The 26,406-nt window shown below is 54.9% G+C and overlaps 7 protein-coding genes across 7 annotated transcripts; 4 read left to right on the top strand and 3 right to left on the bottom strand.

Moving 5' to 3' along the window:
• Positions 1 to 138: 138 nt before the first annotated feature.
• Positions 139 to 1,306, bottom strand: COL26b_009043 (uncharacterized protein; the record flags this gene model as incomplete). The annotated part of the gene is made up of 1 exon (XM_053181784.1): positions 139 to 1,306. A coding segment is annotated over one exon (1,168 nt), but the record flags the coding sequence as incomplete, so codon positions are not given.
• A 1,256-nt stretch (positions 1,307 to 2,562) lies between these two features.
• COL26b_009042 (uncharacterized protein) lies at positions 2,563 to 4,485 on the bottom strand (the record flags this gene model as incomplete). The annotated part of the gene is made up of 2 exons (XM_053181783.1): positions 2,563 to 4,333; positions 4,388 to 4,485. The coding sequence occupies 2 exons, from the start codon at positions 4,483 to 4,485 to the stop codon at positions 2,563 to 2,565; spliced, it is 1,869 nt and encodes a 622-aa protein (XP_053034324.1).
• Positions 4,486 to 6,090: 1,605 nt separating this feature from the next.
• Positions 6,091 to 7,653, top strand: COL26b_009041 (uncharacterized protein; the record flags this gene model as incomplete). Its single annotated transcript, XM_053181782.1, has 1 exon — positions 6,091 to 7,653. One exon carries the CDS (start codon positions 6,091 to 6,093, stop codon positions 7,651 to 7,653), a length of 1,563 nt encoding a protein of 520 aa, XP_053034323.1.
• Positions 7,654 to 8,544: 891 nt separating this feature from the next.
• Positions 8,545 to 9,501, top strand: COL26b_009040 (uncharacterized protein; the record flags this gene model as incomplete). The annotated part of the gene is made up of 4 exons (XM_053181781.1): positions 8,545 to 8,580; positions 8,638 to 9,021; positions 9,094 to 9,210; positions 9,298 to 9,501. 4 exons carry the CDS (start codon positions 8,545 to 8,547, stop codon positions 9,499 to 9,501), a joined length of 741 nt encoding a protein of 246 aa, XP_053034322.1.
• A 6,960-nt stretch (positions 9,502 to 16,461) lies between these two features.
• Positions 16,462 to 19,821, top strand: COL26b_009039 (uncharacterized protein; the record flags this gene model as incomplete). Its single annotated transcript, XM_053181780.1, has 6 exons — positions 16,462 to 17,214; positions 17,291 to 18,702; positions 18,750 to 18,920; positions 18,980 to 19,310; positions 19,366 to 19,732; positions 19,778 to 19,821. 6 exons carry the CDS (start codon positions 16,462 to 16,464, stop codon positions 19,819 to 19,821), a joined length of 3,078 nt encoding a protein of 1,025 aa, XP_053034321.1.
• A 946-nt stretch (positions 19,822 to 20,767) lies between these two features.
• On the bottom strand, positions 20,768 to 22,046 carry COL26b_009038 (uncharacterized protein; the record flags this gene model as incomplete). Its single annotated transcript, XM_053181779.1, has 3 exons — positions 20,768 to 20,891; positions 20,942 to 21,963; positions 22,044 to 22,046. 3 exons carry the CDS (start codon positions 22,044 to 22,046, stop codon positions 20,768 to 20,770), a joined length of 1,149 nt encoding a protein of 382 aa, XP_053034320.1.
• A 2,138-nt stretch (positions 22,047 to 24,184) lies between these two features.
• COL26b_009037 (uncharacterized protein) lies at positions 24,185 to 25,636 on the top strand (the record flags this gene model as incomplete). Its single annotated transcript, XM_053181778.1, has 2 exons — positions 24,185 to 24,727; positions 24,788 to 25,636. 2 exons carry the CDS (start codon positions 24,185 to 24,187, stop codon positions 25,634 to 25,636), a joined length of 1,392 nt encoding a protein of 463 aa, XP_053034319.1.
• Positions 25,637 to 26,406: the final 770 nt, after the last annotated feature.

Genomic DNA, 26,406 nt, shown 5'->3' with positions numbered 1-26,406 from the left:
CTTCTGGAAGAAGACTCACATGTATTTAAAGATGAGAAGGGCACCACTCTTTCCCAGAATGGTTCTTCTTTCCTCCAGCTTGGAATGCTCGTAGTAGTAGGCTAGACCAATGGCACCGACCTTGTCCTAGACCCTTACAGTTTGAAACCAAGCGGATGACTGCGTCTTGGTCCTGCTCAAATCGCTGGCTGCCAGACAGTCCACGCTTTTCCATGACCCAATCGAGTGACTTCGGGCCCGAAAACATGGGGACCTCCAGGTCTTTTCCCTCCTTCATAGACTGAAGACAGGCATTAAGGGTTGCGTAGACACAAAGTAGGGATCGGTCGTACGTCGTGTACATGTCTTCGGACATAAGCGTCGTGCCTTGGCTGTAACTGAGGGTTTCCGTATCAGGACCATTCTTGGCACAGACGAGCGCGACGAATTGCTGAGCTACCTCCCAAACACCTCCTTGAGCTTCGAAGATGGGAAGAATATCCTTGACAGCGTGGTTCGCGAGATCAACGGCGGCTGATGTGGTGAGCGCGGCCGCAGACAGGGTGAGTTCTCCGCGGGCATTTCTGCCCCAGGTGTCAATGATCACTACACGAACTCTTGCGAGATCGCTTGCCATCAAGGCGAAGATGATGATCGCGTCCAGGGTGTTGAGCTCGTCTGAGGTTTCCGCTTCGTATTCTGGTGCGTGAGACGCCGGAGCCGCAGGAGCCGCCTGGGACATGGGTTTGTCGATATCTGGAGCGTTCAGGAAGTCGGTCGAGGGATCCTCGAAGTCCAGAGCAGCAAACCGGTTTGTAGTCTCCTCGTTTGATAAAGCAACAAACTGCCGGGTCTTCGCCACATCCTTGGGAACCAGTATATCTTGGACCTTTTCGATAATCCCCACGAAATAAGCATGCGCTTCGACGGCGTGGGCATCCAGGCCGCTGAAATCCTTCACCTTTGAGGCGAAATCCGATCGGGCAGTGATGACCCTGTTGATCGTGTTCACGATGGACGGAGGGGTGCTGATCGCTGGCTTGATCGAGGCTACGGACTCAGCCAGGGGCACGAAGTTTCGGATGGCCACCTTGTATCTCGATGGCCGTCCGTTGTCATTTCTCTTGCCGGTGTGATCTCCCATGGCGGTGTCATCCCCCTTGGCGGTCTGCGTCTCTGTCTTCGATCCGTCTCCGGGCTCGTTACCAGCAGAGGCCACATCACCTTTGTATCCGTGAGACCGAGCAGTCAGAGCGAGCCAGGAAGCCAACACATCAGTGTCGCGCTTGTACTCTCGATAAGTGCTGGCCAGCGACAGAGGAAGCATGTTGCAGGCTTTCTGAAGAATAACGCTTGACGTTTGTAGAGACTCGTTCAAATGAGGAGGAGTCAAGCGATAGGGTTATGACAGCGAGATTGAAGACGTGTTTTCGAAGGCTCAATATCTGTTAGATCGTCGCCTGCTTGATGGACTCTGACGTCTCGGGGAACGACCAGGAGATCGGGCCTTCATATCAAATTCGACTACGCTACCTATGCCTCTGTCATTTTTGATGAAGCCAAACACCTTCCCTCAAGGGAGACCTAGGCATTGACTGCGGACTCGGACCCCCTATTGTTACCTCAGGACCTTTGAGCTCACCATTGTCTCTTCCGCGAGGACTCTCCCTTGAGCGCGTAAGCGACGCGGTTGGCCACAAACACCCGCATCCGGAGTACAATGGTGTCAACGATGACATGAGAATAAAGATGTCAGCCAGGTATCTCAGGTCAGCCAGAGGTTGAACGTACCGAACACCTGTCGCCGTGGCCAGAGCTATGACTGCCCGGCTTGAACAGGTACGGTGCACCACTACCACACGTCCAACAGGTACAAAGAGTTTGATGCCAGCTTTCTTCCAACATCTCTGGTTCATACCAACCGCCTTCCTAGTAGAGACCTGACGAATCTGAACAGAACCGGACACATCTTACTGATAATCGATATGTCGGAGGTTGCTCAATCATCGGTCAGGTTGATGATCTCGGTTCGCCTCGAGAAGACTAGGAGTCGTTGGCCTTCTCCTTGTCAGCGTCCTTGTCGGCGTCCTTCATCTCGGTTCCCTTCTCGGCATCACAAACAAAGAGTGTGCGGACCGTTGTTGTGAAACTTTTCTTGTACTATGAAATCTACCTAGTCTAGGAAACCCAAACCTCGTGTAACCCTGGAGCTGAATACCTGAAAGATCCCATTTCCATTCGACGCAAAGTTATGACTGATACATCAAATCTGACTCTGAGAAGACTGAGCCGCCCGTCTATACACATTCCGAAATCTCGTACCAAATTTGACCCCAGTCGAAGCCCATGAAAGCAAGTGAAGAGTAGGAAATACTCTCTGAAAAAGGTCGAAAGCAATCTTTGACGTCACAGTGCGGTTGACGTGTGACACATTGAAGCAAAAGCAAGTTCGATGGCGTCAACTCATTGATTTGACCACCATGAGAGCCAATTCTGATCAGCTCGAGAAGCTTTGCTCTGAGACATTGGAGTGTCTTCAGAGCCAGACATAGTTGCCTTGTTTGTCGATTTTCGATGGACACACTAGACATCTGAGGCCACCGAGATAGAGTTCCAATCCGGGTTTGACGGCCCTCCGCTTCCATTTCCACGGCGTCTGCCCCAGCCACGGCCCCTAGTGCCAGATTGCCCTGCATGGTCTGCAGCATTGCCGTCTCTGCCTGTGATTGCAGATGCGTGAGGCTCGTCCGAGGACGAGGGCTCGCTACCGCTCGGATGCTGAGGTCTTGCGCCACCTCGCCCACGCTTTCCACTGCCGCGCTTGTTTTGCTCGGCTCTTCCGCGACGGGCAGGCTCGCCATTTCCATGGCCCGAGGGCAGGACAGACTTTGCATTGACCTGGAAACAGGAAGGTGGCTGCAGGTGAGCTTGACGAACCTGCTGTGAATCGTTGCCCTGCCCAGCCGAATCTCCTTGTTCCTGCTGCTTCTTTTTCCTATTTCTCCGCTTGTTCTTCTTCTTTCCAGGCATGCCATCCGCCTCCACATCTGTGTGATTGACTTGCCCGTGGGACCAAGCAGGGTGATTGCCGGTGGGATTCTCTGAGACGTTGTGGATGTTGCTCGCATCACTGATTGGAAGTGGCTCAGTGATGACTGTGGATAGGTTGGACAGCTGGGACTCAATAGGAGGTCCAATTTCTAAGGCATTGCCAGAGTAGCCGTTGTCTCGCGATGAATATCTCGCCTCTACGGCGCGAAGATTGCCACGGGAGCCCTTCCCTCCTCGCGGCTTGCGATGTTGGCGGCTGTCAGGTCGTTGATTGTTGCCAAGGCGCGAGTCTCTGCCGATGCTTTGAGCTTCCTGACGCAGAGTCTTGGGAGTGAAAGCTTCTGAACTAGAGACACCGTGGGTAGTAGCACCAGGGACAAAAGAGCGTGCGCCCGAGCGAATTGCCGAAGGACGTGGGAATCGAGCCTTAGCGGTGTCATCAAGATAAATCTTCCGGATTCTGATTTCCTCGGGGTCGTGAAACCAAGGCAGCCACTCGCCACGCGGCTTAGGACAGCAGAGGTTCACAACACGCTTGAATCTTCGATCTTTTTGCTGGCGAGTCTTAGCCGCGTACATCATTTGGTCTGTCGTAGAGATTCCCCAGGCGTGCTGTCTCTTGCGCATCCTGTCTTGCCCGTCTCTTTCCAAGTGCAATTCGTGGGAGAACTCAGAAGGCAGGATGGGCCCAAAGTAGTCAATAAGGCCGGTGACGGGGCGGCTGAACCAGTAGAATGTCTCGGTGAGGGAGTCTCTGAAGAGCTTCTCATCGTCGTGTCCTGTCGAGAGCAGATCAAACGCCTCAATGAAGTCCAGCATGAATTCAGAATGCCACACCTCATCCCAGTCGCGGGTTTTGTTCTTGAGCTTGTTCCAGCAGTCTTGGGTGACTTCGAGGAGAGAGACGAACATGTGTCTCAGGATAGAAAGAAGAGGGCGGTGAACAAAACGGTCGCCCAGAATGACCGTCTTGGCCATTGTGGCAAGCTTCATCTGGGGAATTTCCAGACGGCTTTCCATCCAAGGACCTTGCATGATGGCGTTGATTTGGTCGTCGAAGACTCTGGGAGGCACAACCCGGACGCCGCGAACCTTCATTTCGAAGAACCAACCGTGCGCGATGTTGAGATAGAACTCGAAGGCTTCGACATCGACGTCGTCGAGGAAGATCGTTTGCTCAAGGGTCTCCTTGAAGAAGCCGAAGAGGCAGCATTCGAAATACATCGAACCCGCAACGATGACGTCGCGAAAGACAATGAATACCTTGCCGCCGCAGTGTAGGTGGACATAGTCGTCGACATGCCTGACTTCTGTCAGTAGCTGAGAAGGAAAGAGCCGAAGAGCTCGCCGAACTTACAAATCAACCACAGGATTTCCACTTCTGGCGGTGGCTATTCCATTGGCGACCGCTGCCATGTTGACCGCGTTGGGTCTCAAGTCAACGATGTCGGCCATGATAGGTAGGTGTGGACTCCAAAACTGCGAGTTTCGGGGTGTCTATTGTCGCTGAGACTGGTCTTTTCGTCTAAGATTCGGATAGATATTCGTAAGATATGGACAGCCAAGACGTCGGGTGCGAAGAGCCGAAGGTTGTGCAGGACGGCGGAGAAGGGGGATAGAGTTGGAACTGCTCGATCGTTAGTAGTGCCAGCGCGTTGGATTGAGCAGTCACCCACATAGGATATGATGGCGTGTGGTTTGATCGGCTTTCTTTGGAGCAGGTAATTCGACGACGAAGAAAAAAAGGAGCCTTGAGGCGATGCGAGTCGATAGGACCCTGACGGAAGAGGGGATTCAGGCCTGACAAGGGTCCTGCGCAGTGTAAGTCGAGAGGTAGATGGAAAGAAGAGGCGGTCTGTGGCTTGACCGAGGTGTTGATGGAGAAGGAGAGTTGTGGGAAGGAAGTGGAAGCCTTGACGCGACTGGCGAAAATATTCCTGGCCTGGAACCCTCTGGCCGGCTCTTTCCCTTATTGCAAGAGCCTCAAAGGCTGCCAAAGGGCAGGTAGACAGGTAGCTGCGCTGCCGCAACTGGTGCAACTGATGATATTTGCGTCACTTTCGGTTTAGTGCAGTCGGATTAAGCGGGTGCAAAGCAGCACACACCACTGTGACCTTCTCGGAGGCGGGGCTTCCGGACTGGGCCGGAGCTGGGCCGGTTGTCGCCCCACTTTCGACCGAACCTGCTCCGGCGGCGTCTCGGATCTTCTCAAATTCCGAAGAAAAGACACGAGGGACTCGATTACCGCAGCCGGGCCTTCCCAAACTCGTGGGAATAGGAACTTTGACTTGATTACTTGTCCGATCTTACCAGGCCAGCGTCACTGTGACCTTGCACCTGGAGAACGGCATTGCCGCTTTCTGTAGTAAAACTCGTAAGTTGTCTAGTGACTTACTTATCAAGCACACTTTGAGCAGCTCACACATCCCGTATCAGAGCTGAATTCATGCCGAACAGTCAGAAGAGGTGACGGGGTCGATAGGGTCGATTTACACAGTGCTGGAACGAAATACACACGCCCCAGTGAACCCCGCCGTGATTGCTGAAGAAGCGCTCAGGAATTTGGAGCCAACTTGCCGAATCTGCCCCCCATCATTCTCCATCAATCTAGGGATACCTTGCTGAGTCTTCGACAGAAAACTGCGAATCGCATCGAATAAATGAGTAAATAGTTATCTTCGGTGTCTCGGAAGCCTTTGAAGGCCAGCGAAAGCCTCATTAGTTGCATCGATCTCTGCAGGGTAGGTACTGCTCCTTCAAGGTCCTATTGCCTTGCGTGGAGTCTTCCCTGCCTGCTTTGATGCTCCTTCTTGTGGGAAATTCAAGGCGGCTCTTTCTTGTTCCTTCCGTTCTTCGCGAACGTACATGCTGCGGCTGTTGCCTTTGAAGAGTCCGAGGCAGGCGTCCGTTTGGCCGTTTGACTCACAGCTTCTCTTAGTCACCTCCGATCCTGCGTCCTATTAGGGCCTTTGCGCTTAAATTGCACCGTTCTTTCGTCTCAAACCAAAGAATCTCGCCACATTCCCACCTCGTCGTTGTTTCTCTTCAACCTCTCCAAACATGGGAGGCTCCGTCTTTACCGCGGGCGACAAGCCTCTCAACACCCCTCGAATGCCTCCCGAGGTCTACGAGCGCGTCAAGGCCGAGTGCCACGCTGCTCTTAGAAAGATTTACCTCTGCGTCGCTAGCCCCATCGAAGGTCCAGCCAAGAAAGACTACGGTGATATCGACATCCTGGTTGCCTTGGAGAGATCCATCGTACTGGGGGACTCCCATTCAGATTACCCGCCCTTTGGAAAAGACGGGAAGAAGGACGCCTGCAAGGCCATTCAAGAAGCTATAGGGGCACCATTTCTCAAAGTCGAGAAGCAAACCGACCATTACGCCGTTCGATGGCCTGATACCGGCACTGTGGCAGAGGGAGAAGACACCTCGACCTCAACTTCCGGGCGATACTGCCAGATTGACATCGCCATCTGCGACAACTTGGAACAACTGCATTGGAAGCTGTTTAAGCATGCTCATGGAGACCTTTGGAGCATCCTCGGCACAATCATCCGACCATACGGCCTCACGGTAGATGAAGAGTCTCTATGGGTGCGTATAGTCGAGATGGAGAAGTTCGACAGGAAGAGAGCTAGAGTGCTCCTCACGCAGGATCCTTACGAAATCCTTACTTTCCTTGGCTTGGCTGCCGACAGCCACATCTGGGACTCAACGTTCGAATCGCTTGAAGATATGTATGAGTACGCCGCCACATGCCGCTTTTTCTGCTCTCTTCCTCCCTCAAACCAGTCATCGCCAGCAGCACCCGCTACTCCTACGCGGACTGCCTCACCCTCAACCACAATGTCGACCAAGTCTCCCGCAAGCTCGAGCTCACTTCCACCTCCTACGCCCGCAAGTTCCGTTCCCTCATCGAGAAGTCAAGCCTCGGTATTGCCAGCTACGCCCTCAACGCGGACTCCTACTGTCACTGCCGACGTACAGACACCTGAGCCGAGCAAGAAGAAGCTGAACCACAGCGACAGGAAGCGCATGACCTCCCGACAAGCCTACAGCGACTTCATCAACAAGTTCATCCCCCAGTGCCGAAAGGAGGGTCGGTTTACTCAGGTCCCGGGAACCATCATGTCGGTTCGCGCGGAGGCTTTCGAGAGATTCCCAGGAGTCAAGGAGGTATTCGAGACACGGCACACTGAATTTCTCAACGACCAGGACATTCTTACCATCATGGCAAAACTCAAAAGCAGTTGGATCCCTGCTATCGACACCACGGACCCCAAACCGTGCCAGTACCGCGGCTGTCAGAGCAAAGCTCTGAAGAGAATTATATTCGAGGGCAACGACAGCTACGGCGGTATCGTTCCAGAGGAGCCGCTCAAGGACAGATTCGGCAGATGGAATGTCGACAGAGTCGAGCAGTTTGTCAAGAAGCACATGGATGCCATCGGAAAGATTGCCTACGAGCAGAATCAGCAAGCATATGCCAAGCGAAAGCGACGGGAGGAGAGCGAGGAGCAGCACAAGAAGGACCCCAACGGCTGCAATACGCCCAAGCTCACCGAGTCAGGGAAATGTGAGGCATGTGGGGGAGGTGCTTTGGAAGGGGTAGAGGCGTAATACGGAGAGGAAGGCGTTCAAGGGCGTTTCACGGTTGATTTTCTAATAGTGCTCCATTTGGAGTAGCTCTCGTTGAGCCAAATTGCGGTGAGAGGAAGACCAAGAGCTCATGACGCAAATCAGTAACACTCGGAGTTGATGAGGGTATCGAGAGAGTTTGTAGTAGGAGCTCAATAAATGGGAGTCTTGAGACAGGATGATACCCTTCATGATACCTCAAAGATACCTATGGACAATAAGGTCAATCGAATGCTGACAGCTGTACCTTCTTTTACCATAATCTAGACTCCTTCCTTCTTTATAGCCTTCTAGGTGACCACCAGTTAGATCCCCTCGACCGGTCAACACCACAACATGGCGATACCAGGACGACATCATAGCTACTCAGCCACAGCCCTCCTCTTGCGGCTTGAATGAGAGTGCCTTGCCCTAACGACATAATCATGCCCCACGCCAAAAAGAGGTCCTTGAAGAGATTTCTGTTTTGTTTTCTGCTGGCTCTCCTTTTGTCTCCTTTTTCCTCCGGACCACTTTCTCGCGATTTTGCTGGGGCCGCCTTTTTCGTCCATCACCATTTTTCAGCTCTATCCTTGCTGTCCTTGTCGTCTTTGGCTGTCGTCGTATTTGGCTCTCGTCATCTTTGGCTCTCGTCGCCTCCAGCTTTCATCATCTCTGGCTTTCTTCGTCTCTGGCCTTCATCGCCATTGGCTTTCGTTATCTTCGGCTTTCGTCCTCGTCCGTCTCCAGCTTTCATCACCGTCCTTGTCGTATTTGGCGTCCAGCATCGTCCTTCACCTTCTCCAAGACCCTCCGGTAGATTGGCCCCTTTCTTCACTTCTGAGGAAGCCAACTGACCGCGAAAGCAGATAAATACCATTAGCCTCGCCCACCATGTCCCGCGGCTCTGCCTACGACGCCCCCGCCGCCGTACGTACAAGCCCCTCTTGATTACTCTACGGACGAAGACTGACGACGACGATACAGAACGACGGCCAGGCCTCCCCCTCCCCCTCCCTCGAGGAGCGTGGTCGTCGCCGTGCCCGCGCCGCCACCACCCCCATCCCTGCCAGTCCCTCCTCCTCCCCGTCTTCCGCCGCTCTCCCCGTTGGCCCCCTCTCCCCTGCCGTCAACGCCCGCGCCCGCGTCCTCGCCAGCGTCCGTCTTCGTCCTTCCCCGGCCCGCACCCCCTCCTACGGGTCTGCCGCCTCCTCCCCCGCTGCCGCTGCCACCCCCCTGCGCGCCACCTTCGACGAGGCCTCTGCCTTTGCCCCCGCCGTCCGTCGCGCCGCCAGCCCCCTTCCCCGCGCCAGCTCCCCCATCGCCATCCCTGGCGCTGCTGAGCGCAACCGCGTCCACCGCCGCCGCACCGTTGGTGACGCCGCCAGCGGCAGCGGCAGCGACGACGACCTCTTCGGAGGTGGTTACGGCAGGCCTCCTTAGGAGGGTCGCCGCCGTGCTACCTCCGATACCTCGCGCCCTGGCGGCTACTCCGCGGAGGAGCTCTCCGCTCAAGCCACTCGCCTCCGCGAGCGCATCGGCGTTGGCCGTGGCTGGGTTGTGAGTTACCCCTTTTTTGTCTCCCGGCGTCTTCCGGCGTCGTTCCTCACCGTCGTCCTTGTTTTATGCGTACTGATACCTTCGAAGGACCCCGCCGGCCGTCTCCGCGCCCTCCCCCACGGTGCCCGTCTGCCGCCTCCCTCCTCCCTCACCGAGGAGGACCTTGCTCGCGCCCGAGCCTTGTCCCCCGCCTATCCTCGGGGCCCCTCTCCTCCTCCTCCCCCTCCCCAGACGGAGGAGGAGTATATGAGGGGTGTCGAGGAGCGGGCCAATGAGTACCACGCCTTCTAAAAGGGGTGCTTCTTTCTGCCGTCTCCCCCACCACGGCGAGAGCAGACGACGACGACGATGATGATACGCTGAGAGGGGACAGAGGTCCTTGCGGGCCTCTGTCCCAGGATAGTCACCGATAGCTTCTGCTGCTAAAGCAGCAATAGACCGCGTTTCCGGTCTTCATCTTCTTGTGCCTATTCCTTTGTGAATACTTCTACGTATGTTATCGTGAACAGTTACTTGCAGGCAGATGTTTCCGAGCCCCTTTAATGTTGGCTCTCTCGAAACCTTCATCGTCACTCATTTCTGCTAGCGTCAAAGACGTATTCCCTGCGAATCGTCTATAGTACATAACGCTCGACTTGCAATTCTAAATCAACAACGGAAACATCACTCATTTATCGTTTATCATGATGTGTTTCGATCTTCTTCAAATCTCAGCACCGCGCTGGCAATTGTTACACTCGCTGCGGGGAGAAATCCATAACGTGTGTCGCTAAATATCAGATAGACACGACGAGCTCTAGCGTCAAGCTGGGAATCTAATACCTCATGCATAAAGGCCTCGCTCTTGTTCATCATTTGCACGGCAGCGGCAATAGATTACTATCTTGTCGTAGACGTGATACTACCCTGGTATCTGTAGTGAGATGGTCATGACTGCGAATTGAAGCCATGCCTCGGATGTACGAGTCGCTCTTGGCAGGAGGTATTCCTATCATCTGGACAGTATACTCTAGACATGATACGAGACAACGAAGACCTACACGTATAGAGTCTTTAAGCATTCGCTTGCAATCAACATGCCAATTACCTGCTCACAAGGCACGAACGTGTCGACGCATGAAAACGACGACTATACGACAGACGCGGAGATTCCCATCGTGACTATCTCATCTTGATGATACTCAGTCTAAAGCATCCAGCTACTGTATAAAGCCTAACCACCCGGCCTGATTCAAGTGTGCAAATCAATTCTTCGGCGATCCCGTACTTGAAAGCGGCACCCAAACCAATGTGGAATCTCATCACACCTTTCAAAAGCATCACACCTTTCAAAAGATGACAAGTCTTTGGACATCAACGATAATGGTTAGCCAGTATATTCGTCGCAAATCTCGTCGAATATTCCAATGAGACCAGAGACTAACAGGGAAGATGACCATTCTTTCGCTAGCAGCCGCCTCGGAAGTCAGCCAGATCTTCATCTACCGGACGTGTTTCCAAGCTTGTTTCTTGTCTTTGAACATCAGCAACACAAACCTCCCTTCATATTGTGTCGTTTCTGAATCTCAAGGGCACCCCAAAGGTCCTTATGTAGGAACTCACCAGCCAGCCTGCACAATCAATGTCAATTTTGGGTTGCTGACCTACCTTCAGGTACTTAATCTGCTCCATCTTCTATTGACACTCACCGGCAAATTGCAAAACTGCCTATCTCGTTCTCCTCCCCGCCAGATGGAAAGAGCTCAAAAGTCGAGGTCCTACGGTGCGTCTGACAAGCATTGCCCTTGCTCCAACGAAAACAGCGAGCGTCCTTATTCCTCGTTGTCTCCCTGTTATTCAAAGCGATATATGTCAAACAACCTGAAAAAATATCATGTCGTAAGTGCCTTGAATTTCATTGCTGGTGCTATGCTTACTAACATGTTCCCCAAGAAGCTCATAAACTACATTTCGCCCTCCTGATCCGATAGCGCGACATTTGGGCCTGCTCTCGTCACTCCAGGCTGACCGGTTTGGTGGTCTCAAATACCTGTCTCAATGAAGATTGGCTGCCACATATGCTACGCTTCATCGTCGCTTACCTTTCCATTTGCTACGGTTCCCAAGGTGAAAACAATCGCCCGGCAATGCTACCCTCGCCCTTGAGAGTCTCCGCATATGGACACGACGAGCCAACTAGCAGCCACTTTGAGGCTCATTATCACGACTCGTCTCTAAGATGAAGCAAGTCTGAGATTGGCATGAATAGCAGAAAGTTATTCGCATGTACAGTCGACGGGTGAGCATGTCAAGATTTGTAGCAAGCAGGAAAGCTCTTCAGCCCACAATGTCCTAAGACAATATTGACCTGGTTACATCGTCCTGGAGGTTCGCGAGATTGAGACTGTCATGCGTGGCCCTATCAAAACCCCAGCGTGAAGAACAAGTCCTACCACCAACATCCTGACCTAGGTAACATGACATCCCAGGTCAGTAAGCCACAAGGCTTGTTGATCCTGCTGACCCGACAGAGGCAGCACCAGCACGGTGCGAGGCAACGAGATACCAGTTTGCAACCATGCCAGGCTGGCATCGACCCGATCCGGACGTAAGAATTCTAATTCCAACATCGGTTCGCACTTGCGTGCCGCAGGGTAGCACAGGCATGTGGTGTCTCACACAACTTTCAGCCAGTAATTCCCCGTCAGCCTTGACGGGCGAGGTGCGCCAGTCCACTCTGTCCCTTGCTCGTCGCCCCTGCCAAAGCCTGGGGGGTTACAAAGAAGGTCCACAGATTGAGAAGCGCCTTGACTCCCTCCAAAACCCCCACGACAGAAGCAAGACAGCTTCCGTCGTTGGAATAGGTGAGGCGGGGTTCGAACGGGGCAGGACGATATGAGGCTCTCAATGCCAAGCACCGTTTACAAGCCAAACTTGCTTATCAGATGCTGCTTAGGCATGGACATCCCAGCTGATGGCATGCCAACAGCTTCGGACTCAATGACCGTCAACACACGACTCTATGCTTTTTTGACTTTTTTTTCTCGGCATTTGCCCAAGCCATGGGGAATGCGTGGGTTAGCGACGTTGTCTGGACTCCTCGGCGACAGAGACGCGGCACAGAGTTGGGGAACGAAGGCATGTCCGAGCCGGATGGCAACAGTACCCGGAACCGATGCGGAGAGGGTCAGGATTAGCAATCCAAATTCAAATTAAGCATCAAGGGAATGTGAGCTTTTGCCCCATGACCATCTTGAACAGTTAGTCGGCTTATCGGCCGAAAGGATATGCGAAGTCCTTTCGTCGGGGACCTCGTAAGATCAGATCAGATCAGACCATGGGCAAGTTGAACCGATTGCTCACTTGTAGATTGCAGTCGTACTATGTAAACCCAACGTGCCGCTGAAAAGGCCATGCGCGGAACAGGCAAGGTGCAATAGGATGCCCTTGCAATCCAGCCAGGGGTGCAGACAACATTGCTTTTTTGACCATCGAGATCACTGGCGGTGAGACAGGGAGATCCGTAGTGGGCTGGCGAGGCCAGAAGCGCGGGAGGATGTCGCTTGGCGCTTCAGCGGCACCTTCGTTACCGGACATGGATGCTGAAAGGTCGCAATCCGGTGAGCGGCGCTGGGGCTTGCTGTCAACGGAGGCCCGGAAGCTGGCCCGGATGGGATGACGGGCTGGCGCCGGCCCAAGTGTGAAAGCCCAAGAGCCCGGTCAGCGGTTTTTTATTCGACCTTTAATGCTGCTGAGATGCTGCACTCGTGGCGGGTCTCGTAGAAAAACTAGGTGATTGGTAACAGCAGTCGGCCCAAGATGACGTCTGGCTGCACCATCAGGAGATGGACGCTGATAGAATGCGCTTTCACTGCAGCTTGCAGACCTCAAGGTGACAGCACTATGTACCTTGCATACTGACAGGGATACTGAGAGTGCTCAGCGCCAGGGATCCGTGCCACCAGTCTTGCAGCTACAGCTACGTAGCTGGATATGCTGCTGTTGGAGAATACATGTCCTTGATTGGCCTTGGCGATCACCGAGCTGAGGGAACGAATGCTCTAGAGACTCCCTACTGCGGTCAAACCGAGCCGCAGCGGTAGAAGCTGACCGTGGCACAAGACCAATAGTTGCCCCGAATATGTTGGCTGACATCTCGTAGAAGCCAGTCGGGCGGTGTTGAAAAAATTGCTGAGCCAACTGGAAGAACAGGGGCACGGTTGGTCACCGGTCACCCTAATGCGCGTCGCTGCAGCTGCGCGTCCAGGGGGAAGACGTGGGTCGGCAGTAAGAATGGAACCCTCCAACATAAATTCCGACTGGGGTATTCCGCTACTTGTTCAGTACTGCCCACCGAAGTCTAGGCAGCTGGGCGTCCGCTGTTCGTTCTTTTCCCATTGTGATTCATCACTGGCTCATTGCCTACGGCCTCCAGCAACCACCACAATGAACAGCAGAGCCGCGCCGTCGTGAGTCACGATGAGGCTCTGTATGTTGACCAAATTTGAGAACCGACTGCCTCGTGTACTCTCCAATGGCATTTTCTCGGGGGAGTGGGCTCTTTAAGAATGCTGACGCGTGAGACGAGCCTGCTGGATGCCTGAAAATAGGCAGTAGAGCCGCCGGGAGGTGCGCGCGTCATGGATCTAAACGAGCCTCGATGGCAAGGCAGTCTGGGGTTGCTTTTGGTATGCCGTATGAACCTAGGCAAGCCGGTGAATGATGCTGGTTCAGGTGTTGGACGACCCCAGAGCCAGGCACCCAGGCCGTCGGAGGGCCATGAAGGATGGTGAAAGCGATATCGACATGGCTTAAAGGTCCGAGACTCCCGTCTGTTCCCACGATGGCCTTGATGCCAGGTTCGCGCTCGCACCACCACGACGGCCTAGCCTCTCCAGCTACCCCACGTACCTGCGAAGAAGCTCGCCCCATTCCGCGAAGTGTCCTTGCTGGTGTCAGCCCATCTGTCTTTCTTTCTAGTTTGCGACGGCTGCTAGCCGGTGCATGGGAACAGACGGGGAAGCCCATTTCGACGGACCAGACAGCCATCTTACGTTAACGGGCATCTTGGTGTATCCACCTCCACTTGCGCGTCATTACATCTGTTTGCAAGACTTGGAACCTTGATGGACACTTGATGTGCATCTGAGTCAGTACAGAAACCTCAACAGTTGATCCAAATATCTCCCATCGAGCTTGTCGCACGCAAACCAACAACGTTTCTTGTTCTGTCTTTTGATCAGCATCTCACTGTCTGTACGAGGGCAAACCACGGCGACGGCGATAGCGAACCAACCACTTGGACAAGCACCATCTGACAAGGGCATCTGCAGCGGCAATCTCAGACTGATTGCTCGGTATCATCCAGTCGGAATCGGCAGGTTGGCTACGGGAGCCTCGACCTAGGCGGACACGGGACGCAGCTTGCATCACGCATCACGGCTACCGGGGTGTGGTGAGAGTGTGTACGTGTGGGCGAAGCAACAGCGCAGTTGCAGGTCGGGTAACACGACCGTCTTCTTTCGGAATCTTGTTGTTTTCTCTCCATTGCTTGTCTGAAAAACTTTTCCTCTCTGCAGGTCTAGAAGAAGAAAGACCATCAGCTGGGCCACTTGTCCAATCTCTGAGGCGACACGGAGCAAACCATATCTGCAGCACATCGGTACGTGTCTCTACGTGGCCGTCCACGTCTGTCTCTGCACACGGCACGGAGACCGGGGCTCTTCGCCAAACAACGCTCCCGTTAGACGTGGGAGAGCGACATACATCGTCTGAGGAATCAGAAGAGCGTATCGCTTGAGCTCGATTGGGTTTTGGCACGGTAGGCAGGGCGAGACGAAGAGTGACGAGAGCGTGCTTGCAGAATCTGAGGGTCGCGCAGTACAGCGGGCAACTTGCACGCCCTTCTCCCTCGCATCTCATTTCAATCCCAGCCTACCCTGAGCCAAGGATACAAGGCCTCTTCTGGCGTTACACAAAGCAGAGGAATTCCCTTCAATCTGGCCAGAGCTGCTCTCCTGCATTGACCAGCGCGACCTAACGCAGGGCGAGCCGAGAGGTACGACAAGGCGAGACAAGAACGGTTGGGGTTTGGAGATTTGCAGCAACACGTTTTCGGTTGCATTTTTCATGTCTAAAAAAATTTTTTTTTGAGAGTCCAGGGAGAAGGAACGAAAGGACTACGAATTTCGCGCCTTCCCGTCCGCCTCAACACTGTTCCTCCTTCTTTGGTAGCTACCTCCTACGTTGCCGTCCTTCCATCACCTTCGTACCTTCCTAGCTGGAAATCACGGACACGGACACAGCCTCGACTTGCCCCAATTGGATCCTCCCTCCCGCCGTGGCACCTCCCATTTAGGTGCCATATGACCGGAGTGACCTCCGTACCTCACTTCCGTACCTTCCCTGAGGAAGGTATTAGGTTGATCTCGCAATTGCCTTTGGCAGGAGCTGATCGATCCCCTGCATCGGACGCCTTCTCCTGAGACCTGCCGCCCTCAGCCATTCTTTGCTGTCCAGGATATTGGGGTCACTGACTGGCTCACGTTCCCTCCGCTCGGGCATCGGTCCTGCGCTGGCTTGACGCTCAACACAAGCTCTCTCTTTGTCAATTCCTGTGTCCTCTCGTCATTGGATCCGGCGGCCGCTCCCGTTTGGCACCTGAACCTAAGTTCTCAGCAAGGTGTCTGGCTGGCTGTACTTTACTTGAAGCATCTGCCCGGGGTCATCGTGGCATCAAATCCCGTACCTTGCAGGTGTGGCATCGCTCCCTTCCTTCACACGCCTTTCTAGAGGCAAAAGGAATCAAAGGTAAGTCTGCCGTGCTCCAAGCCGTCTTCGCGTCACTTCCCAGGCGCCCTCTCTGCAATATCTTTGCCGGAAGGAATACACGAAACTGACTTCTGCCCGCTCAGGTCCGTTCGACGGCCATCTCATCCAAGCTCTCGGTTGGCGCTTGCTTGCCTTTTCTCCAACAGACTTCCGGGGAAGGAAACGAAACATCGACCAGACGCCTGGCAAGCACCTTCCCGTCTTCCCCGTCCTGCGTCTTCCTTGCTTCCGCCGGCGCTCGACATCGGACTACCTTGTCTGCCTCGTGCGTCCTGTCCAAGCTCCAACTTCAACTCCATCTACCATCTTCCTCCGAGCCGTTGCTCGTCTCTACCACCGTCCACTTTTCTTCATTCTCGTTGCCCAGCTCCATCGATTTTAGTTGCGTCGTTTTCCTTCTTCGGCTTGCTTTTACCAAACTCCACCACTTAATCCGCCGCAATGGCGTCCCTCGAAGAGCTTCTCGAAAGCCTTCACTACCTCTATCCGGCCGCGGCCTTCACGTACTTCGTAATTGCTTCTGCCGTTGCCGTCTGCACCCTTCAGACACTGAAGGCTTCCACCAACCCCGGAAAGGAAAATATCCCTCGCTCGTGGATCGTCAACCTGTTCGTCGCCTTCGTCCTGACCTACGTCGCTCAGCTGTCCATTATTGGCATCCAATCCATCATCCGTCAAGAATGGATTGGTCAGGAGCACGAGGTCATTGGTCTTTTATCTTGCGTTTTGGTTTTTGGCACCCAACTTGCTTTTCTCTCGGACACTGAGCACCCCGTATGGACTCCTTACTGGGGCTCTTGGGTCATCTCCATCGTGCTGGAGCCTTTCATCGCGGTCCCAGACCTCATCCTCCGACACTCCATCACCTTTGAGTACTGCCGTATCGGCCACCTTGTCTTCTCTGGCTTACGGTACTACCTTCTTCTGACCATATTCTCGATTTACGTTGTTCAACGAATCCGGGCTAGCCAGGAAGATGCCACCGATGAAGAAAGACAATCTCTTCTGGCTCAAGACGATCCCAAGTCACGTCTGAACAGCTCTGGTAGCGGTAGCCAGAGCTCAGGTTCCGGCTATGGATCAACCAGCCAGCCTGAGTCGTACTGGGAGGAGCGCCAGCGGAAGGCCCAAGAAGAGATGGAGAAGCGGCTGCAGGAGGAGGGCAACTGGCTCACCTATATCAAAGGCTTCACAGTAAGTTGGCTTCCGTCCAAGAGGCGTTTGTCGCAGTTCTGCATTGAAAGACATTTTTGCTGACTCGTATGTCTAGATTCTCTTCCCTTATTTCTGGCCCGTCGGTCAAAAGGCTCTCCAGTTCCGCCTCGTTCTTGTTGGCCTCTGCCTCCTTGCCGGAAATGCTCTGAATCTGCTCATCCCCCGGCAGTTCGGTATTATTGTCGATGAGCTCAAGGACAGAGACTTCAGCAGTGCCTGGATTGGTGTGGGCATCTACGGTCTGTTGAGGATCGCCGCCTCTGACGCCGGTATCGAGTTCTTGCGAGAGTGGCTTTACCTCCCCCTCGAGGTCTACGCTGATGGAGCCTTGAGCACCGCTGCGTACCGCCATATCCTCAACCTCTCGGCCGACTTCCACGACTCCAAGAGTACCTCTGATATCAGCTTGGCCATGTATGGGGGGTCCAGCATCTCCGACTTGCTCGAGTCTATATGCTTTCAGGCTCTTCCCATGCTCATTGACTTGGTCGTTGCTGTGGTCTACCTCTCCATCACCCTTGGACCGTACGAGGGCTTCATCACTATCACGACAAGCACTCTGTTTCTGTTCATCGCGACCAAGATGATAGCAGTCATGAAGGAGCGCCGACGAGCCCACGTGAATGCACAGTACGCCGAGCATTACGTACGCCAGACTGGAATCACGGGATGGCACACCGTCGCTTCCTTCAACCAGACCACGTACGAGGATGTTCGCTACTCCAACGCCATCCATACCCGCATCAACTGGACTAAGCGTGTCCGTCTTGGTTGGTTCACCGCTCAAGCTTTCCAATCTCTTGTCCTCCTGTGCGGTTTACTGGCCGGCTCGGTTCTGGCTGTTTACAGGATCAAGAACTCCAAGGCCACGCCTGGTGATCTGACCATGTTGCTGATGTACTGGGCCCAACTGACCTCACCACTCCGCTTCATGGCAAGCCTTGGTAAGAAAATAGGAAGCGACCTTATTGACGCCGAGCGCTTGTTGGACATCATGAAGAAGCAGCCCACCATTGTCAACAAGAAGGGCGCGCGTCCTTTAAAGCTCGTCGGTGGCAATGTTGATTTCAAAGATGTCAGTTTCAGCTACGACAAAAAGAAGAAGATCATCAACGGCATCAGCCTCTCTGTTCCCGGTGGCCAAACTGTGGCTTTCGTCGGCGCTACTGGTGCCGGCAAGTCCACCATGTTGAAGCTGCTCAACCGCTTCTACGACTCGACCGAGGGAACCATTCTCATCGATGGACAGAATGTCCGTGATGTGGATCTCCACAGTCTCCGTGACCGAATTGGCCTGGTCCCTCAGAACCCCATTCTGTTCGACGACACGATTATGAACAACATTCGTTACGCCAGAATCACGGCCTCGGACGATGAGGTTTTCGACGCTTGCAGGGCGGCTTGCATTCATGATAAGATCATGACCTTCACGGATGGCTACAACACGCGGGTTGGTGAGCGTGGAATGTGAGTAACTTGGAACCTGCGAATGAAGCGAAGCTGACTTGTGACAGTAAACTTTCTGGCGGCGAACTTCAGCGTGTTGCTATCGCTCGTGCCATCCTCAAGCAGCCCGAGATCGTGCTCCTCGACGAGGCCACCAGCTCTGTGGACACCGATACTGAGCAGAAGATTCAGCACTCCTTTATGCAGCTTTGCAAGGGTCGAACGACGTTCATCGTTGCGTAAGTTCAGCTTGCCCCGAGCCCTGTCCTGTCCCATTTGCTAACCAAAGATGCATTAGCCACCGCCTGTCCACGATCATGAATGCTGACCGCATTGTGGTCATTGAAGATGGCGAGGTTGTTGAGCAGGGCAACCACGCTGACTTGGTGGTTGCCAAAGGCAGATATGCCGATCTGTGGTCCAAGCAGACGTTTTTGAAACCCAAGGATGACGACCCGACCGACGGAAAGCAGACTGACGCCACTGATGGCGAGACGTCCGAGTCTGTCAACACACAGAAGGCCAACGATAAGAAGCCGAAGGACGATTCCGCCCACGATGAGAACGGAAAGGGGGCCAATGACGCCAACAACGGAAGCGAGGGCAAGCCCAATGGTCACAAGAAAGAGGTAGAGTCAGTCGAAGATTCATCTTTGACAGATTCTAACCATTGATTGTGCCTAGGGATCCAAGCTGAACCCTGTTGCTGCGGAGTTTACCCCCAAGACTGCGGCTCTCGTCCACGCAGCCTCCAGAGTTCTCTTCACGACTCCCACTGCCTCGCCGACCCGTAGACGTGTCAAGAACTGGGCCAGCTCCCCTTCATCTGACGGCGACTTTCCCTCGGACATCCCGGCAAAGGGTCCTGTAGGAGACGACGGAGACGATTCCGATGGCGGGAGCGCAGACACCGTGATCAAAATGAACGTTCAGCTTAGAACTCCGCACGCAACCAGCCGTCGCTTTAACTCGAAGAGCGAGTCCACTGGACAGCCGGCAGACGATGACGAACCCCGGGACGATGGCGAAACCGATACCTCCAGTCCCGTAAGTGCGCTGAAAGGATGCGTTATGTTCTTCGCTGACTGGTTTACAGGAGCTACGACGAGTGTCTGCTCCGGCGTTGCCTATGAAGGTTAGCACCCCGGCAGCCAGGGAGATTACTACTCCCGTGACCGTCATCGTCAAAAAAATGTCGCCAAACCATAGAGGCCATGAGCAATCCTCTGAGAACGTCGATGTCCCTCACCAACAAACCTCGATTTCTCCTACCAAGTCTGAGTCGGTACCCTCTGGAAAAGAGAACACTCGTCCTACAGCGCCTGCGCTCTCTTCCGACCATCCATCTCACCAATCGAACCAATTTCGGGGCGGTCGAGGACGGTCTCACCGTGGAAGAGGAGGTCGGTGGCGTGGTCGTCAGAACCATAACAAAACACCCGGAACACCCGTTCGCTCTGGCAATCAGGCCTAGGCCGGTAATCGGCACAATTGACCTACGTTTCCTACAACAGTTTTCCTTTTTCACGCACTGACTGATTCATTGCACCGTTCTTGGCCTTGGGTCCTTGTACCACCAACACCAAATTAGTCTGTCGCCATGCCGTTTGACAGCCGCGTGGGCTGCATGGTATTATCTAGACGGAGGGGTCTGCGCAAGCCGGCATGTTAGAAGATCAAGGGTGGGTTTCCTATGTCAGTCTGAAGAGACGGTCAGTTGTTTTACCGCAAGGACACAGAAAATTGGCGCTGAAAGGTTTTAAAACTCGTGGCGGACAAAAGCAGAGATTAAAAAGACGTTTTCTTAGATTAGATTGGGATGTACAAGTATTGGCGGGCGGTAAACTGATCAGAAAAGCCTCAATCGAAAAGACTGTTGTATTGCTGAACCGCGCGCACACTTTCCACACATGTCGCGATTGATTGGTGGCAGGCCGTGAATGGTCCTCTATTCATGCATCGGTATCTCATATATATCTCGACGTAAGGTGGTTCTAGGTGAGCCACAACTTGAAGCTCTTTGTCGTCGCAACCAAACGACACTCCTCTTCCAACGAGGGATTAAAACTAGGCAGAACTCTCAAGCCTAGTTGCCGCGGCCCGCACCAGCACCCGCGCCAGCACCAGCACCACCGGCACCGGCACCGGCACCAGCGCCAGCACCTGCACCCGCACCCGCACCGCCGCCGCCTCCCATCATGTTACGGGCCCTGTCTCTGTTAGTATACGGCCACAAGCTCGTCCAGGTAAGAAAACTCACATCTCAGCAATGCTCGGGTCGGACATGAGGCTGTTGAGGTCAGGCATGCCTCCACCGCCACCGAAGCGGTCCGCCATCTCTCTAAGACGCGGGTTGCCCATCAGGTTGCCCATCAACTCCGGGTTGCTCATCAGGTTCTGCGCCATGCTGGCGAACATGGGGTTGTTCATGATCTGGCTGAAGTCGGGCATGCCACCGCCGCCGGCACCACCACCTCCGCCGAGCATGCTCGCGAGACTGCTCAGGTCGGGCATGCCTCCGGAGCCAGCTCCGCCGGCGCCGGGGGATGAGCGGGGCAGGTCGACCTCCTCCTGCTCCATCTCCTCGACGCGGCGCTTGGCAGTCTCGAAGCCCTTCTTCATCGCCTCGGAGCCGCCGGAGCCCTCGTACTCGATGCCCTTGCCGTAGGCCTCCATGGCGCCCTTCGCGTCGCCGAGGGCGAAGCGGGCGAGGCCGAGGCGGGACCAGGCCTTGGTGTAGGTGGGGTCGATGGCGACGGCGGCCTCGGCGTCGGACTTGGCGGAGGTGTGGTCCTTGGCGGCGGAGTGGGCGGCGGCGCGGTTGGAGAGGAAGACGGCGTTGGTCGGGTGCAGGGCGAGGGCCTGGGTGTAGAGGGAGATGGCGGCGGGGTAGTCTTTCGTGGCCATGGCGGCGTTGCCTTTGGACTTGAGGGCCTCGGCGTCCTTCTTCTCGGCGTCGGTGGGGACCTTGGGGGTGGTGCCGCCTGCGGCTGCTGCGGCGGCGGCAGCTCCAGCGGCGGCGCCCTCGGCCGCGGCGGGGGCGTTCTGCTCCTTGGCCTTCTTGAGGGACTCATAGACGGCGTAGATCTGGAAGAGATTCTGGGTGCCGACGGCGTCGGCGAGCTGCTTGGGGTCGGAGGGGTCGACCTTGAAGGAGTCTGCGATGCATTGGATGGCGACGTCGACGGAGTCCTTGTCGTCGGCGGGGAGGGTGCCGTCGGATACGGAGGAGGAGAGGAATTCGCAGATCGCGACAGCGAGGCGCTGCTTTGTGGTTGAGGCCTGTGGAGGGGGGAGGAGGGGTTAGCTGGGTTGTTTTCTTTTGCAGTGGTTGCGAAGGAAACGGGCGGAGTGTTACTTACCATCTTGATGGACCTTTTAGATATACCGAAAAAGAAAGAGAGGTCTGTCGAAGGGGGTATCAAAGAGGAGGAGGGCAGATGGTGACGGTGTCGAGGAGTAAAGAGAAAGGGGACTGTGGTTTTTCGCGAGGAGGCTCTTCGGTGAGGGGCTGTTCTGGCCTGCGGCTGCACCAGTGTGGACTGCGTGGTACCGCTTGGGTTGGCTTTGGGCTTGTGACGGCGCTGTATGGCTGGAAGGTTCCAGTTGGTGCCAGTGCGAGTTGGGTGGTGTGGGGTTTTTGGGGGGAAACCTGGGCTGGAGTGAAGGGCGGTTGGGTTACCCCGCTGATTCGGTATGACGGTTGGGCATGGGACTTTGCGATTGTGAGATAGCAGCAGAACTGCTGATGAATGATCTGAAGCCTCTTCTGGTGGAAATACTATGATTTAACAAGCTTTCTCATGCTTTTGTGTTGCAAGGCAGTCATGTACAGACATCAATATTTGCTGTTCCGTTGCCATCTGCAGTGAAGCAGCGCAAACATTACAAGCGTTGTGGTTCGGGGCTACATTCCAACTTTGTTCAGTGTTTAATATCTATCCTGGTATCGTAGGCACGTAATACAGGGACTGAGGTGAATTAAGTTTTAAATATCCCAAGTCGATGTCATTCTGCTTCTTGGCCATCAAAGCAAATTGCCATAGATGGAAATCAGCTTGCAGCTCAGACTGAGCTGTGGCTGGAACTCTTGTTACGTAAGCCACCGATGCCCCTGGTGCCGGTCACGCGCGATGCGTCGTGCTCTATCATCGATAGGAACATCCACCTCGCATCATCATGTTTCTCATTTGTGTAATGAAGCAGGCCCGTGGACAGCGTAGGCGTCGGGGTTTTGTATACAATTAAGCGCCGCAAGAAGCCCAAGACTCATCATCGTAAAGAGGACGCCTGGATTGGCGAGTCATTCTCGTCGAACCTGTCGGTCGAGCGCCAACGCCCCCGTATTATAAGAACATCGAGCTGGTGAAATTCGTCGTGGAACCGAGGCATCAGGACCTCAGTGGAATGGGCTGGAGTACAGAGGGTCAGCGATGATCTCTTTCGAGTCAGGCAGGAATTAGTAATATCATAAACCTACTAGGAAGCTCTCGAAAGCGTACATGCCGTCGGCCGCGATTGTGCCACTGGAGGTATGCAATGATGATCGGGGGCAAAGCGATGAGAACGCCGACAATAGCAATAATAGCTTCAATAGAGAGCTTGGTCATTTTTTTTCCTGGTTTTCTTTCGTGCCAAAGTCGCAAGAATTGTATCTTCCTGAACCCGGCGCAATTCTGTAGAACTCACTCACGAAATAATAAGACTGGAAGGAGAGCGGATCCAGAATATAGAAGTTGAGCGAGCACCGTTATATCCTATTGCTTTATTTGTACCCTCGACCGACATTGTGAAGCTTTAGAACCGCGGCGTTGCCCAATGAGACCGTAGTGTGCCATGATGAGCGGGATATACAAGCTGTTCCAATTGGGTCTGAACAGGATACATCAACGTGCAGCAGCCTCAATACTCGCCCGGCCGTAGTGTAGGTGGGTGCGCTTCTTGGCGGCTGAGTGGAGATCTCTGACTATTAATTAATCCGTTCCGTTCCGGCACCGAGCATGGATGGACAGTTTTCCATTCTGTGTGGCCGAGGTAGGTGCCGCCCCGTACTGTACAGCTACCTACGGCACCTTGGGTGGCAGTCACCTACCTAAGGTACCTAGCATGGCCACAATTTACCACCTACACCGATACAAGCCACACGAAATTGATCGCACCCCACCTTCCACCTCGGTCGTTGACTGCGAACCTCCACGTCCCATCCCGCCAAGCTGATGTCACACTGGCTCGAGCTCTCAGCAAGCAATCAGGCTGGCCCAAACCAAGCAACATTTCAACACCACCACCACCGCTCGCTGCGGCTGATTCGCGATCCGAAGACTATTCGTGCTAATCTCATATCAAACATAACATGCGCTAGAATACTCAATCGACGAACACCTTAATCACCCAGCGACACCCGCAAGCCGTCCACTCCCAGGCTCGCGCGCACACGACGCCTTCTCAAACCCCGATCCCGACGAGCCGAGGGACGTCCGCAAACCCACCACCTCCGCGAACCATGGCCGACGGCGCTCCCCGGCCCCAGCCGCCGCAGGACGGTCTGCGCCGCTGCTTCATATGCCTCAGCGACGAGAACGAGGCCGGCGCCTCGCAGTCCGCCTGGGTGCACCCGTGTCCCTGCACCCTCGAGGGCCACCAGGACTGCATGATCGAATGGGTGACGGACCTCGAGCGCGAAAACAAGGAGATCCGGTGTCCCGTCTGCAAGGCCCTCATCAACATCGACGAGCCGTGGGACCCGGCCCTGGCGCTGAGCAACCAGATCTACAAGACCTTCAGCAAGATCTCGCCGGGCCTGATCCTCGGGGGCATCGGCGCGGGGACATGGGTCGGCCTCGCCATGTACGGTAACATCGCTGTGCGCGTTTTCGCCGGGCCCGAGGCCACGTACAGATTCTTCTTCAACGAGAGGAACCCGCGGGGCGTGCCGACGGTCAACTGGATCCACGTCGCCGCGCTGCCGACTATTGCGCCGGCGCTGATAATCGGACAGTCGTTCCCCGTGCTGGGCAACGTCTTCATGATGCCCGCAGCGGCGCTAGTAAGAACCTCTATGCCTACGTTTATATCTTGATGGCTAGCTGACGGATGTCTCCCGCAGTATGGCGTCTTCCACATGGCGCGCGACGACAACTTCTTCTCGTGGCCGCCGTCCCCCCAACTAGCCGCCGCGACGTTTCCGTACATCAGGGCAGCGTACAATAACATTTACCACGAGTTCATGTGCCAGTATGAGCGGCGGTGGGAGCGCAGACTGGCCGGCCTGCCGGAGCCGCCGCCGCAGCAGGCCAACCGACAAGAGCGCAGACAGCAGCGCCGCGCGAGGGAGCAGGGCGCGGACGGGCAGCGGAACATTGGCATCGTCGGGGGTTTGCTCGACGCGGCGATAGACATGCTGGACATCCCTGATGTTGCCGTCGACGTGGAAGTGGAGGAAGCAGAGATGGAGGACGGAGACGGCATGGCCCATCTGGAGATCATTGTGGAGGAGATGGAAGATGCGGCAGCGGAGGAGGAGAGGGCGAACGCGGTGAATGCCGCCGCAGCGGCTGCTGATGGCGTGGAGGGACAGCCGCAGGAGAACAACCAGCCCGCAGCGCCTGCGCAAGCGGCGCCCGCGGCCCGTCAGCGTCCCCTTCAGACGAGCCTGCGCGACGTCACCAACGCGCTCGCGAGCACGCTGCTGCTTCCGATGATCTCTGCCGGCGTCGGCGAGCTCCTGCGCCTCGCGCTGCCGAAGCACCTCACCGCTCCGCCGAACGGTTTCGGTCGGTTCCGGGTGCGGACGGGCCTGCTCCAGGACCAGTGGGGCCGCAATCTGGTGGGCGGGTGCATGTACATCGTGCTCCGCGACGCGTTCCGGTTATATACCAAGTACCGTATGGCGCAGAACAAGCCCCTCCGCAAGGTGAGGAACGTGGACCGGCGTAGGGGCAACGCGTCTTCCTGAGCCTGGGGGTGAAGACGGCGGCGAACAGACAGAACAGTAGTGTCATGCAGAGGGACATACACACAGTTGCATATCACGGCGTTGGCGGAGGATTCTCGGGTGGAATACCTTTTTTTCTTGTTTCTCTGTTGTGTGAGTAGACTTGGGGCATGGCGGGTGCGTTGAGAAGTTTCAGAAAATATAATTAAGACTCTGTGAGGAGCCTTTGAACGCAGTGCCAGTTGCAGATTTTCTGGCCGTTGATAACGACATTGCCTGTCCGCAACAGCGTTGGGCGTGTCAAATGAGGCAATCTTGTTCATCGGACAAGTGTGAGTCAAAGCTCGGTCGATGGGATCGATGGGATGCAACTTGCGGATGGCATATGGCGAAATCTCCGAGACAAGATTGCTGTAGGGGATCGAACAGCATCAAAGCGGATCTTGGGCGATTTGATGTCGGAGACCTCGCTGCCACAGCATAATTATCCAAAGAGAAACAAGCCGTTGGAAAACCTCAACGGCTGCCAAGGGCCTACACTTGTCCTGACCTAATCTTGGAAATCCCGAACGCTGGGGGAAAAATACAAGCCGTCGGGCCAGTTCCATTCAATCCTGTTTGCGGCTCGGCCAGTCCTCCCTAAAAAGGGATCTAGAACCGCGTCGTCCGTCGTCGCGGCCGTGCGGAATACACGTATTGATTAGTCCTGCAAAAAAAGTTGTGGAGATGAAAATGGAGGACGTCCGCGATGGATTGAAGATCGAAATAACGGTCCTTGCGGTCCCGTCCCC

The sequence above is a fragment of the Colletotrichum chrysophilum genome (genome assembly GCF_026319265.1).
Source record: "Colletotrichum chrysophilum strain AFK26 chromosome Unknown scaffold_83, whole genome shotgun sequence".
Taxonomy (NCBI): domain Eukaryota; kingdom Fungi; phylum Ascomycota; class Sordariomycetes; order Glomerellales; family Glomerellaceae; genus Colletotrichum; species Colletotrichum chrysophilum.
The sequence above is the reverse complement of the archived record's forward strand: the minus strand, read 5'-3'. Positions and strand labels throughout refer to the sequence as shown.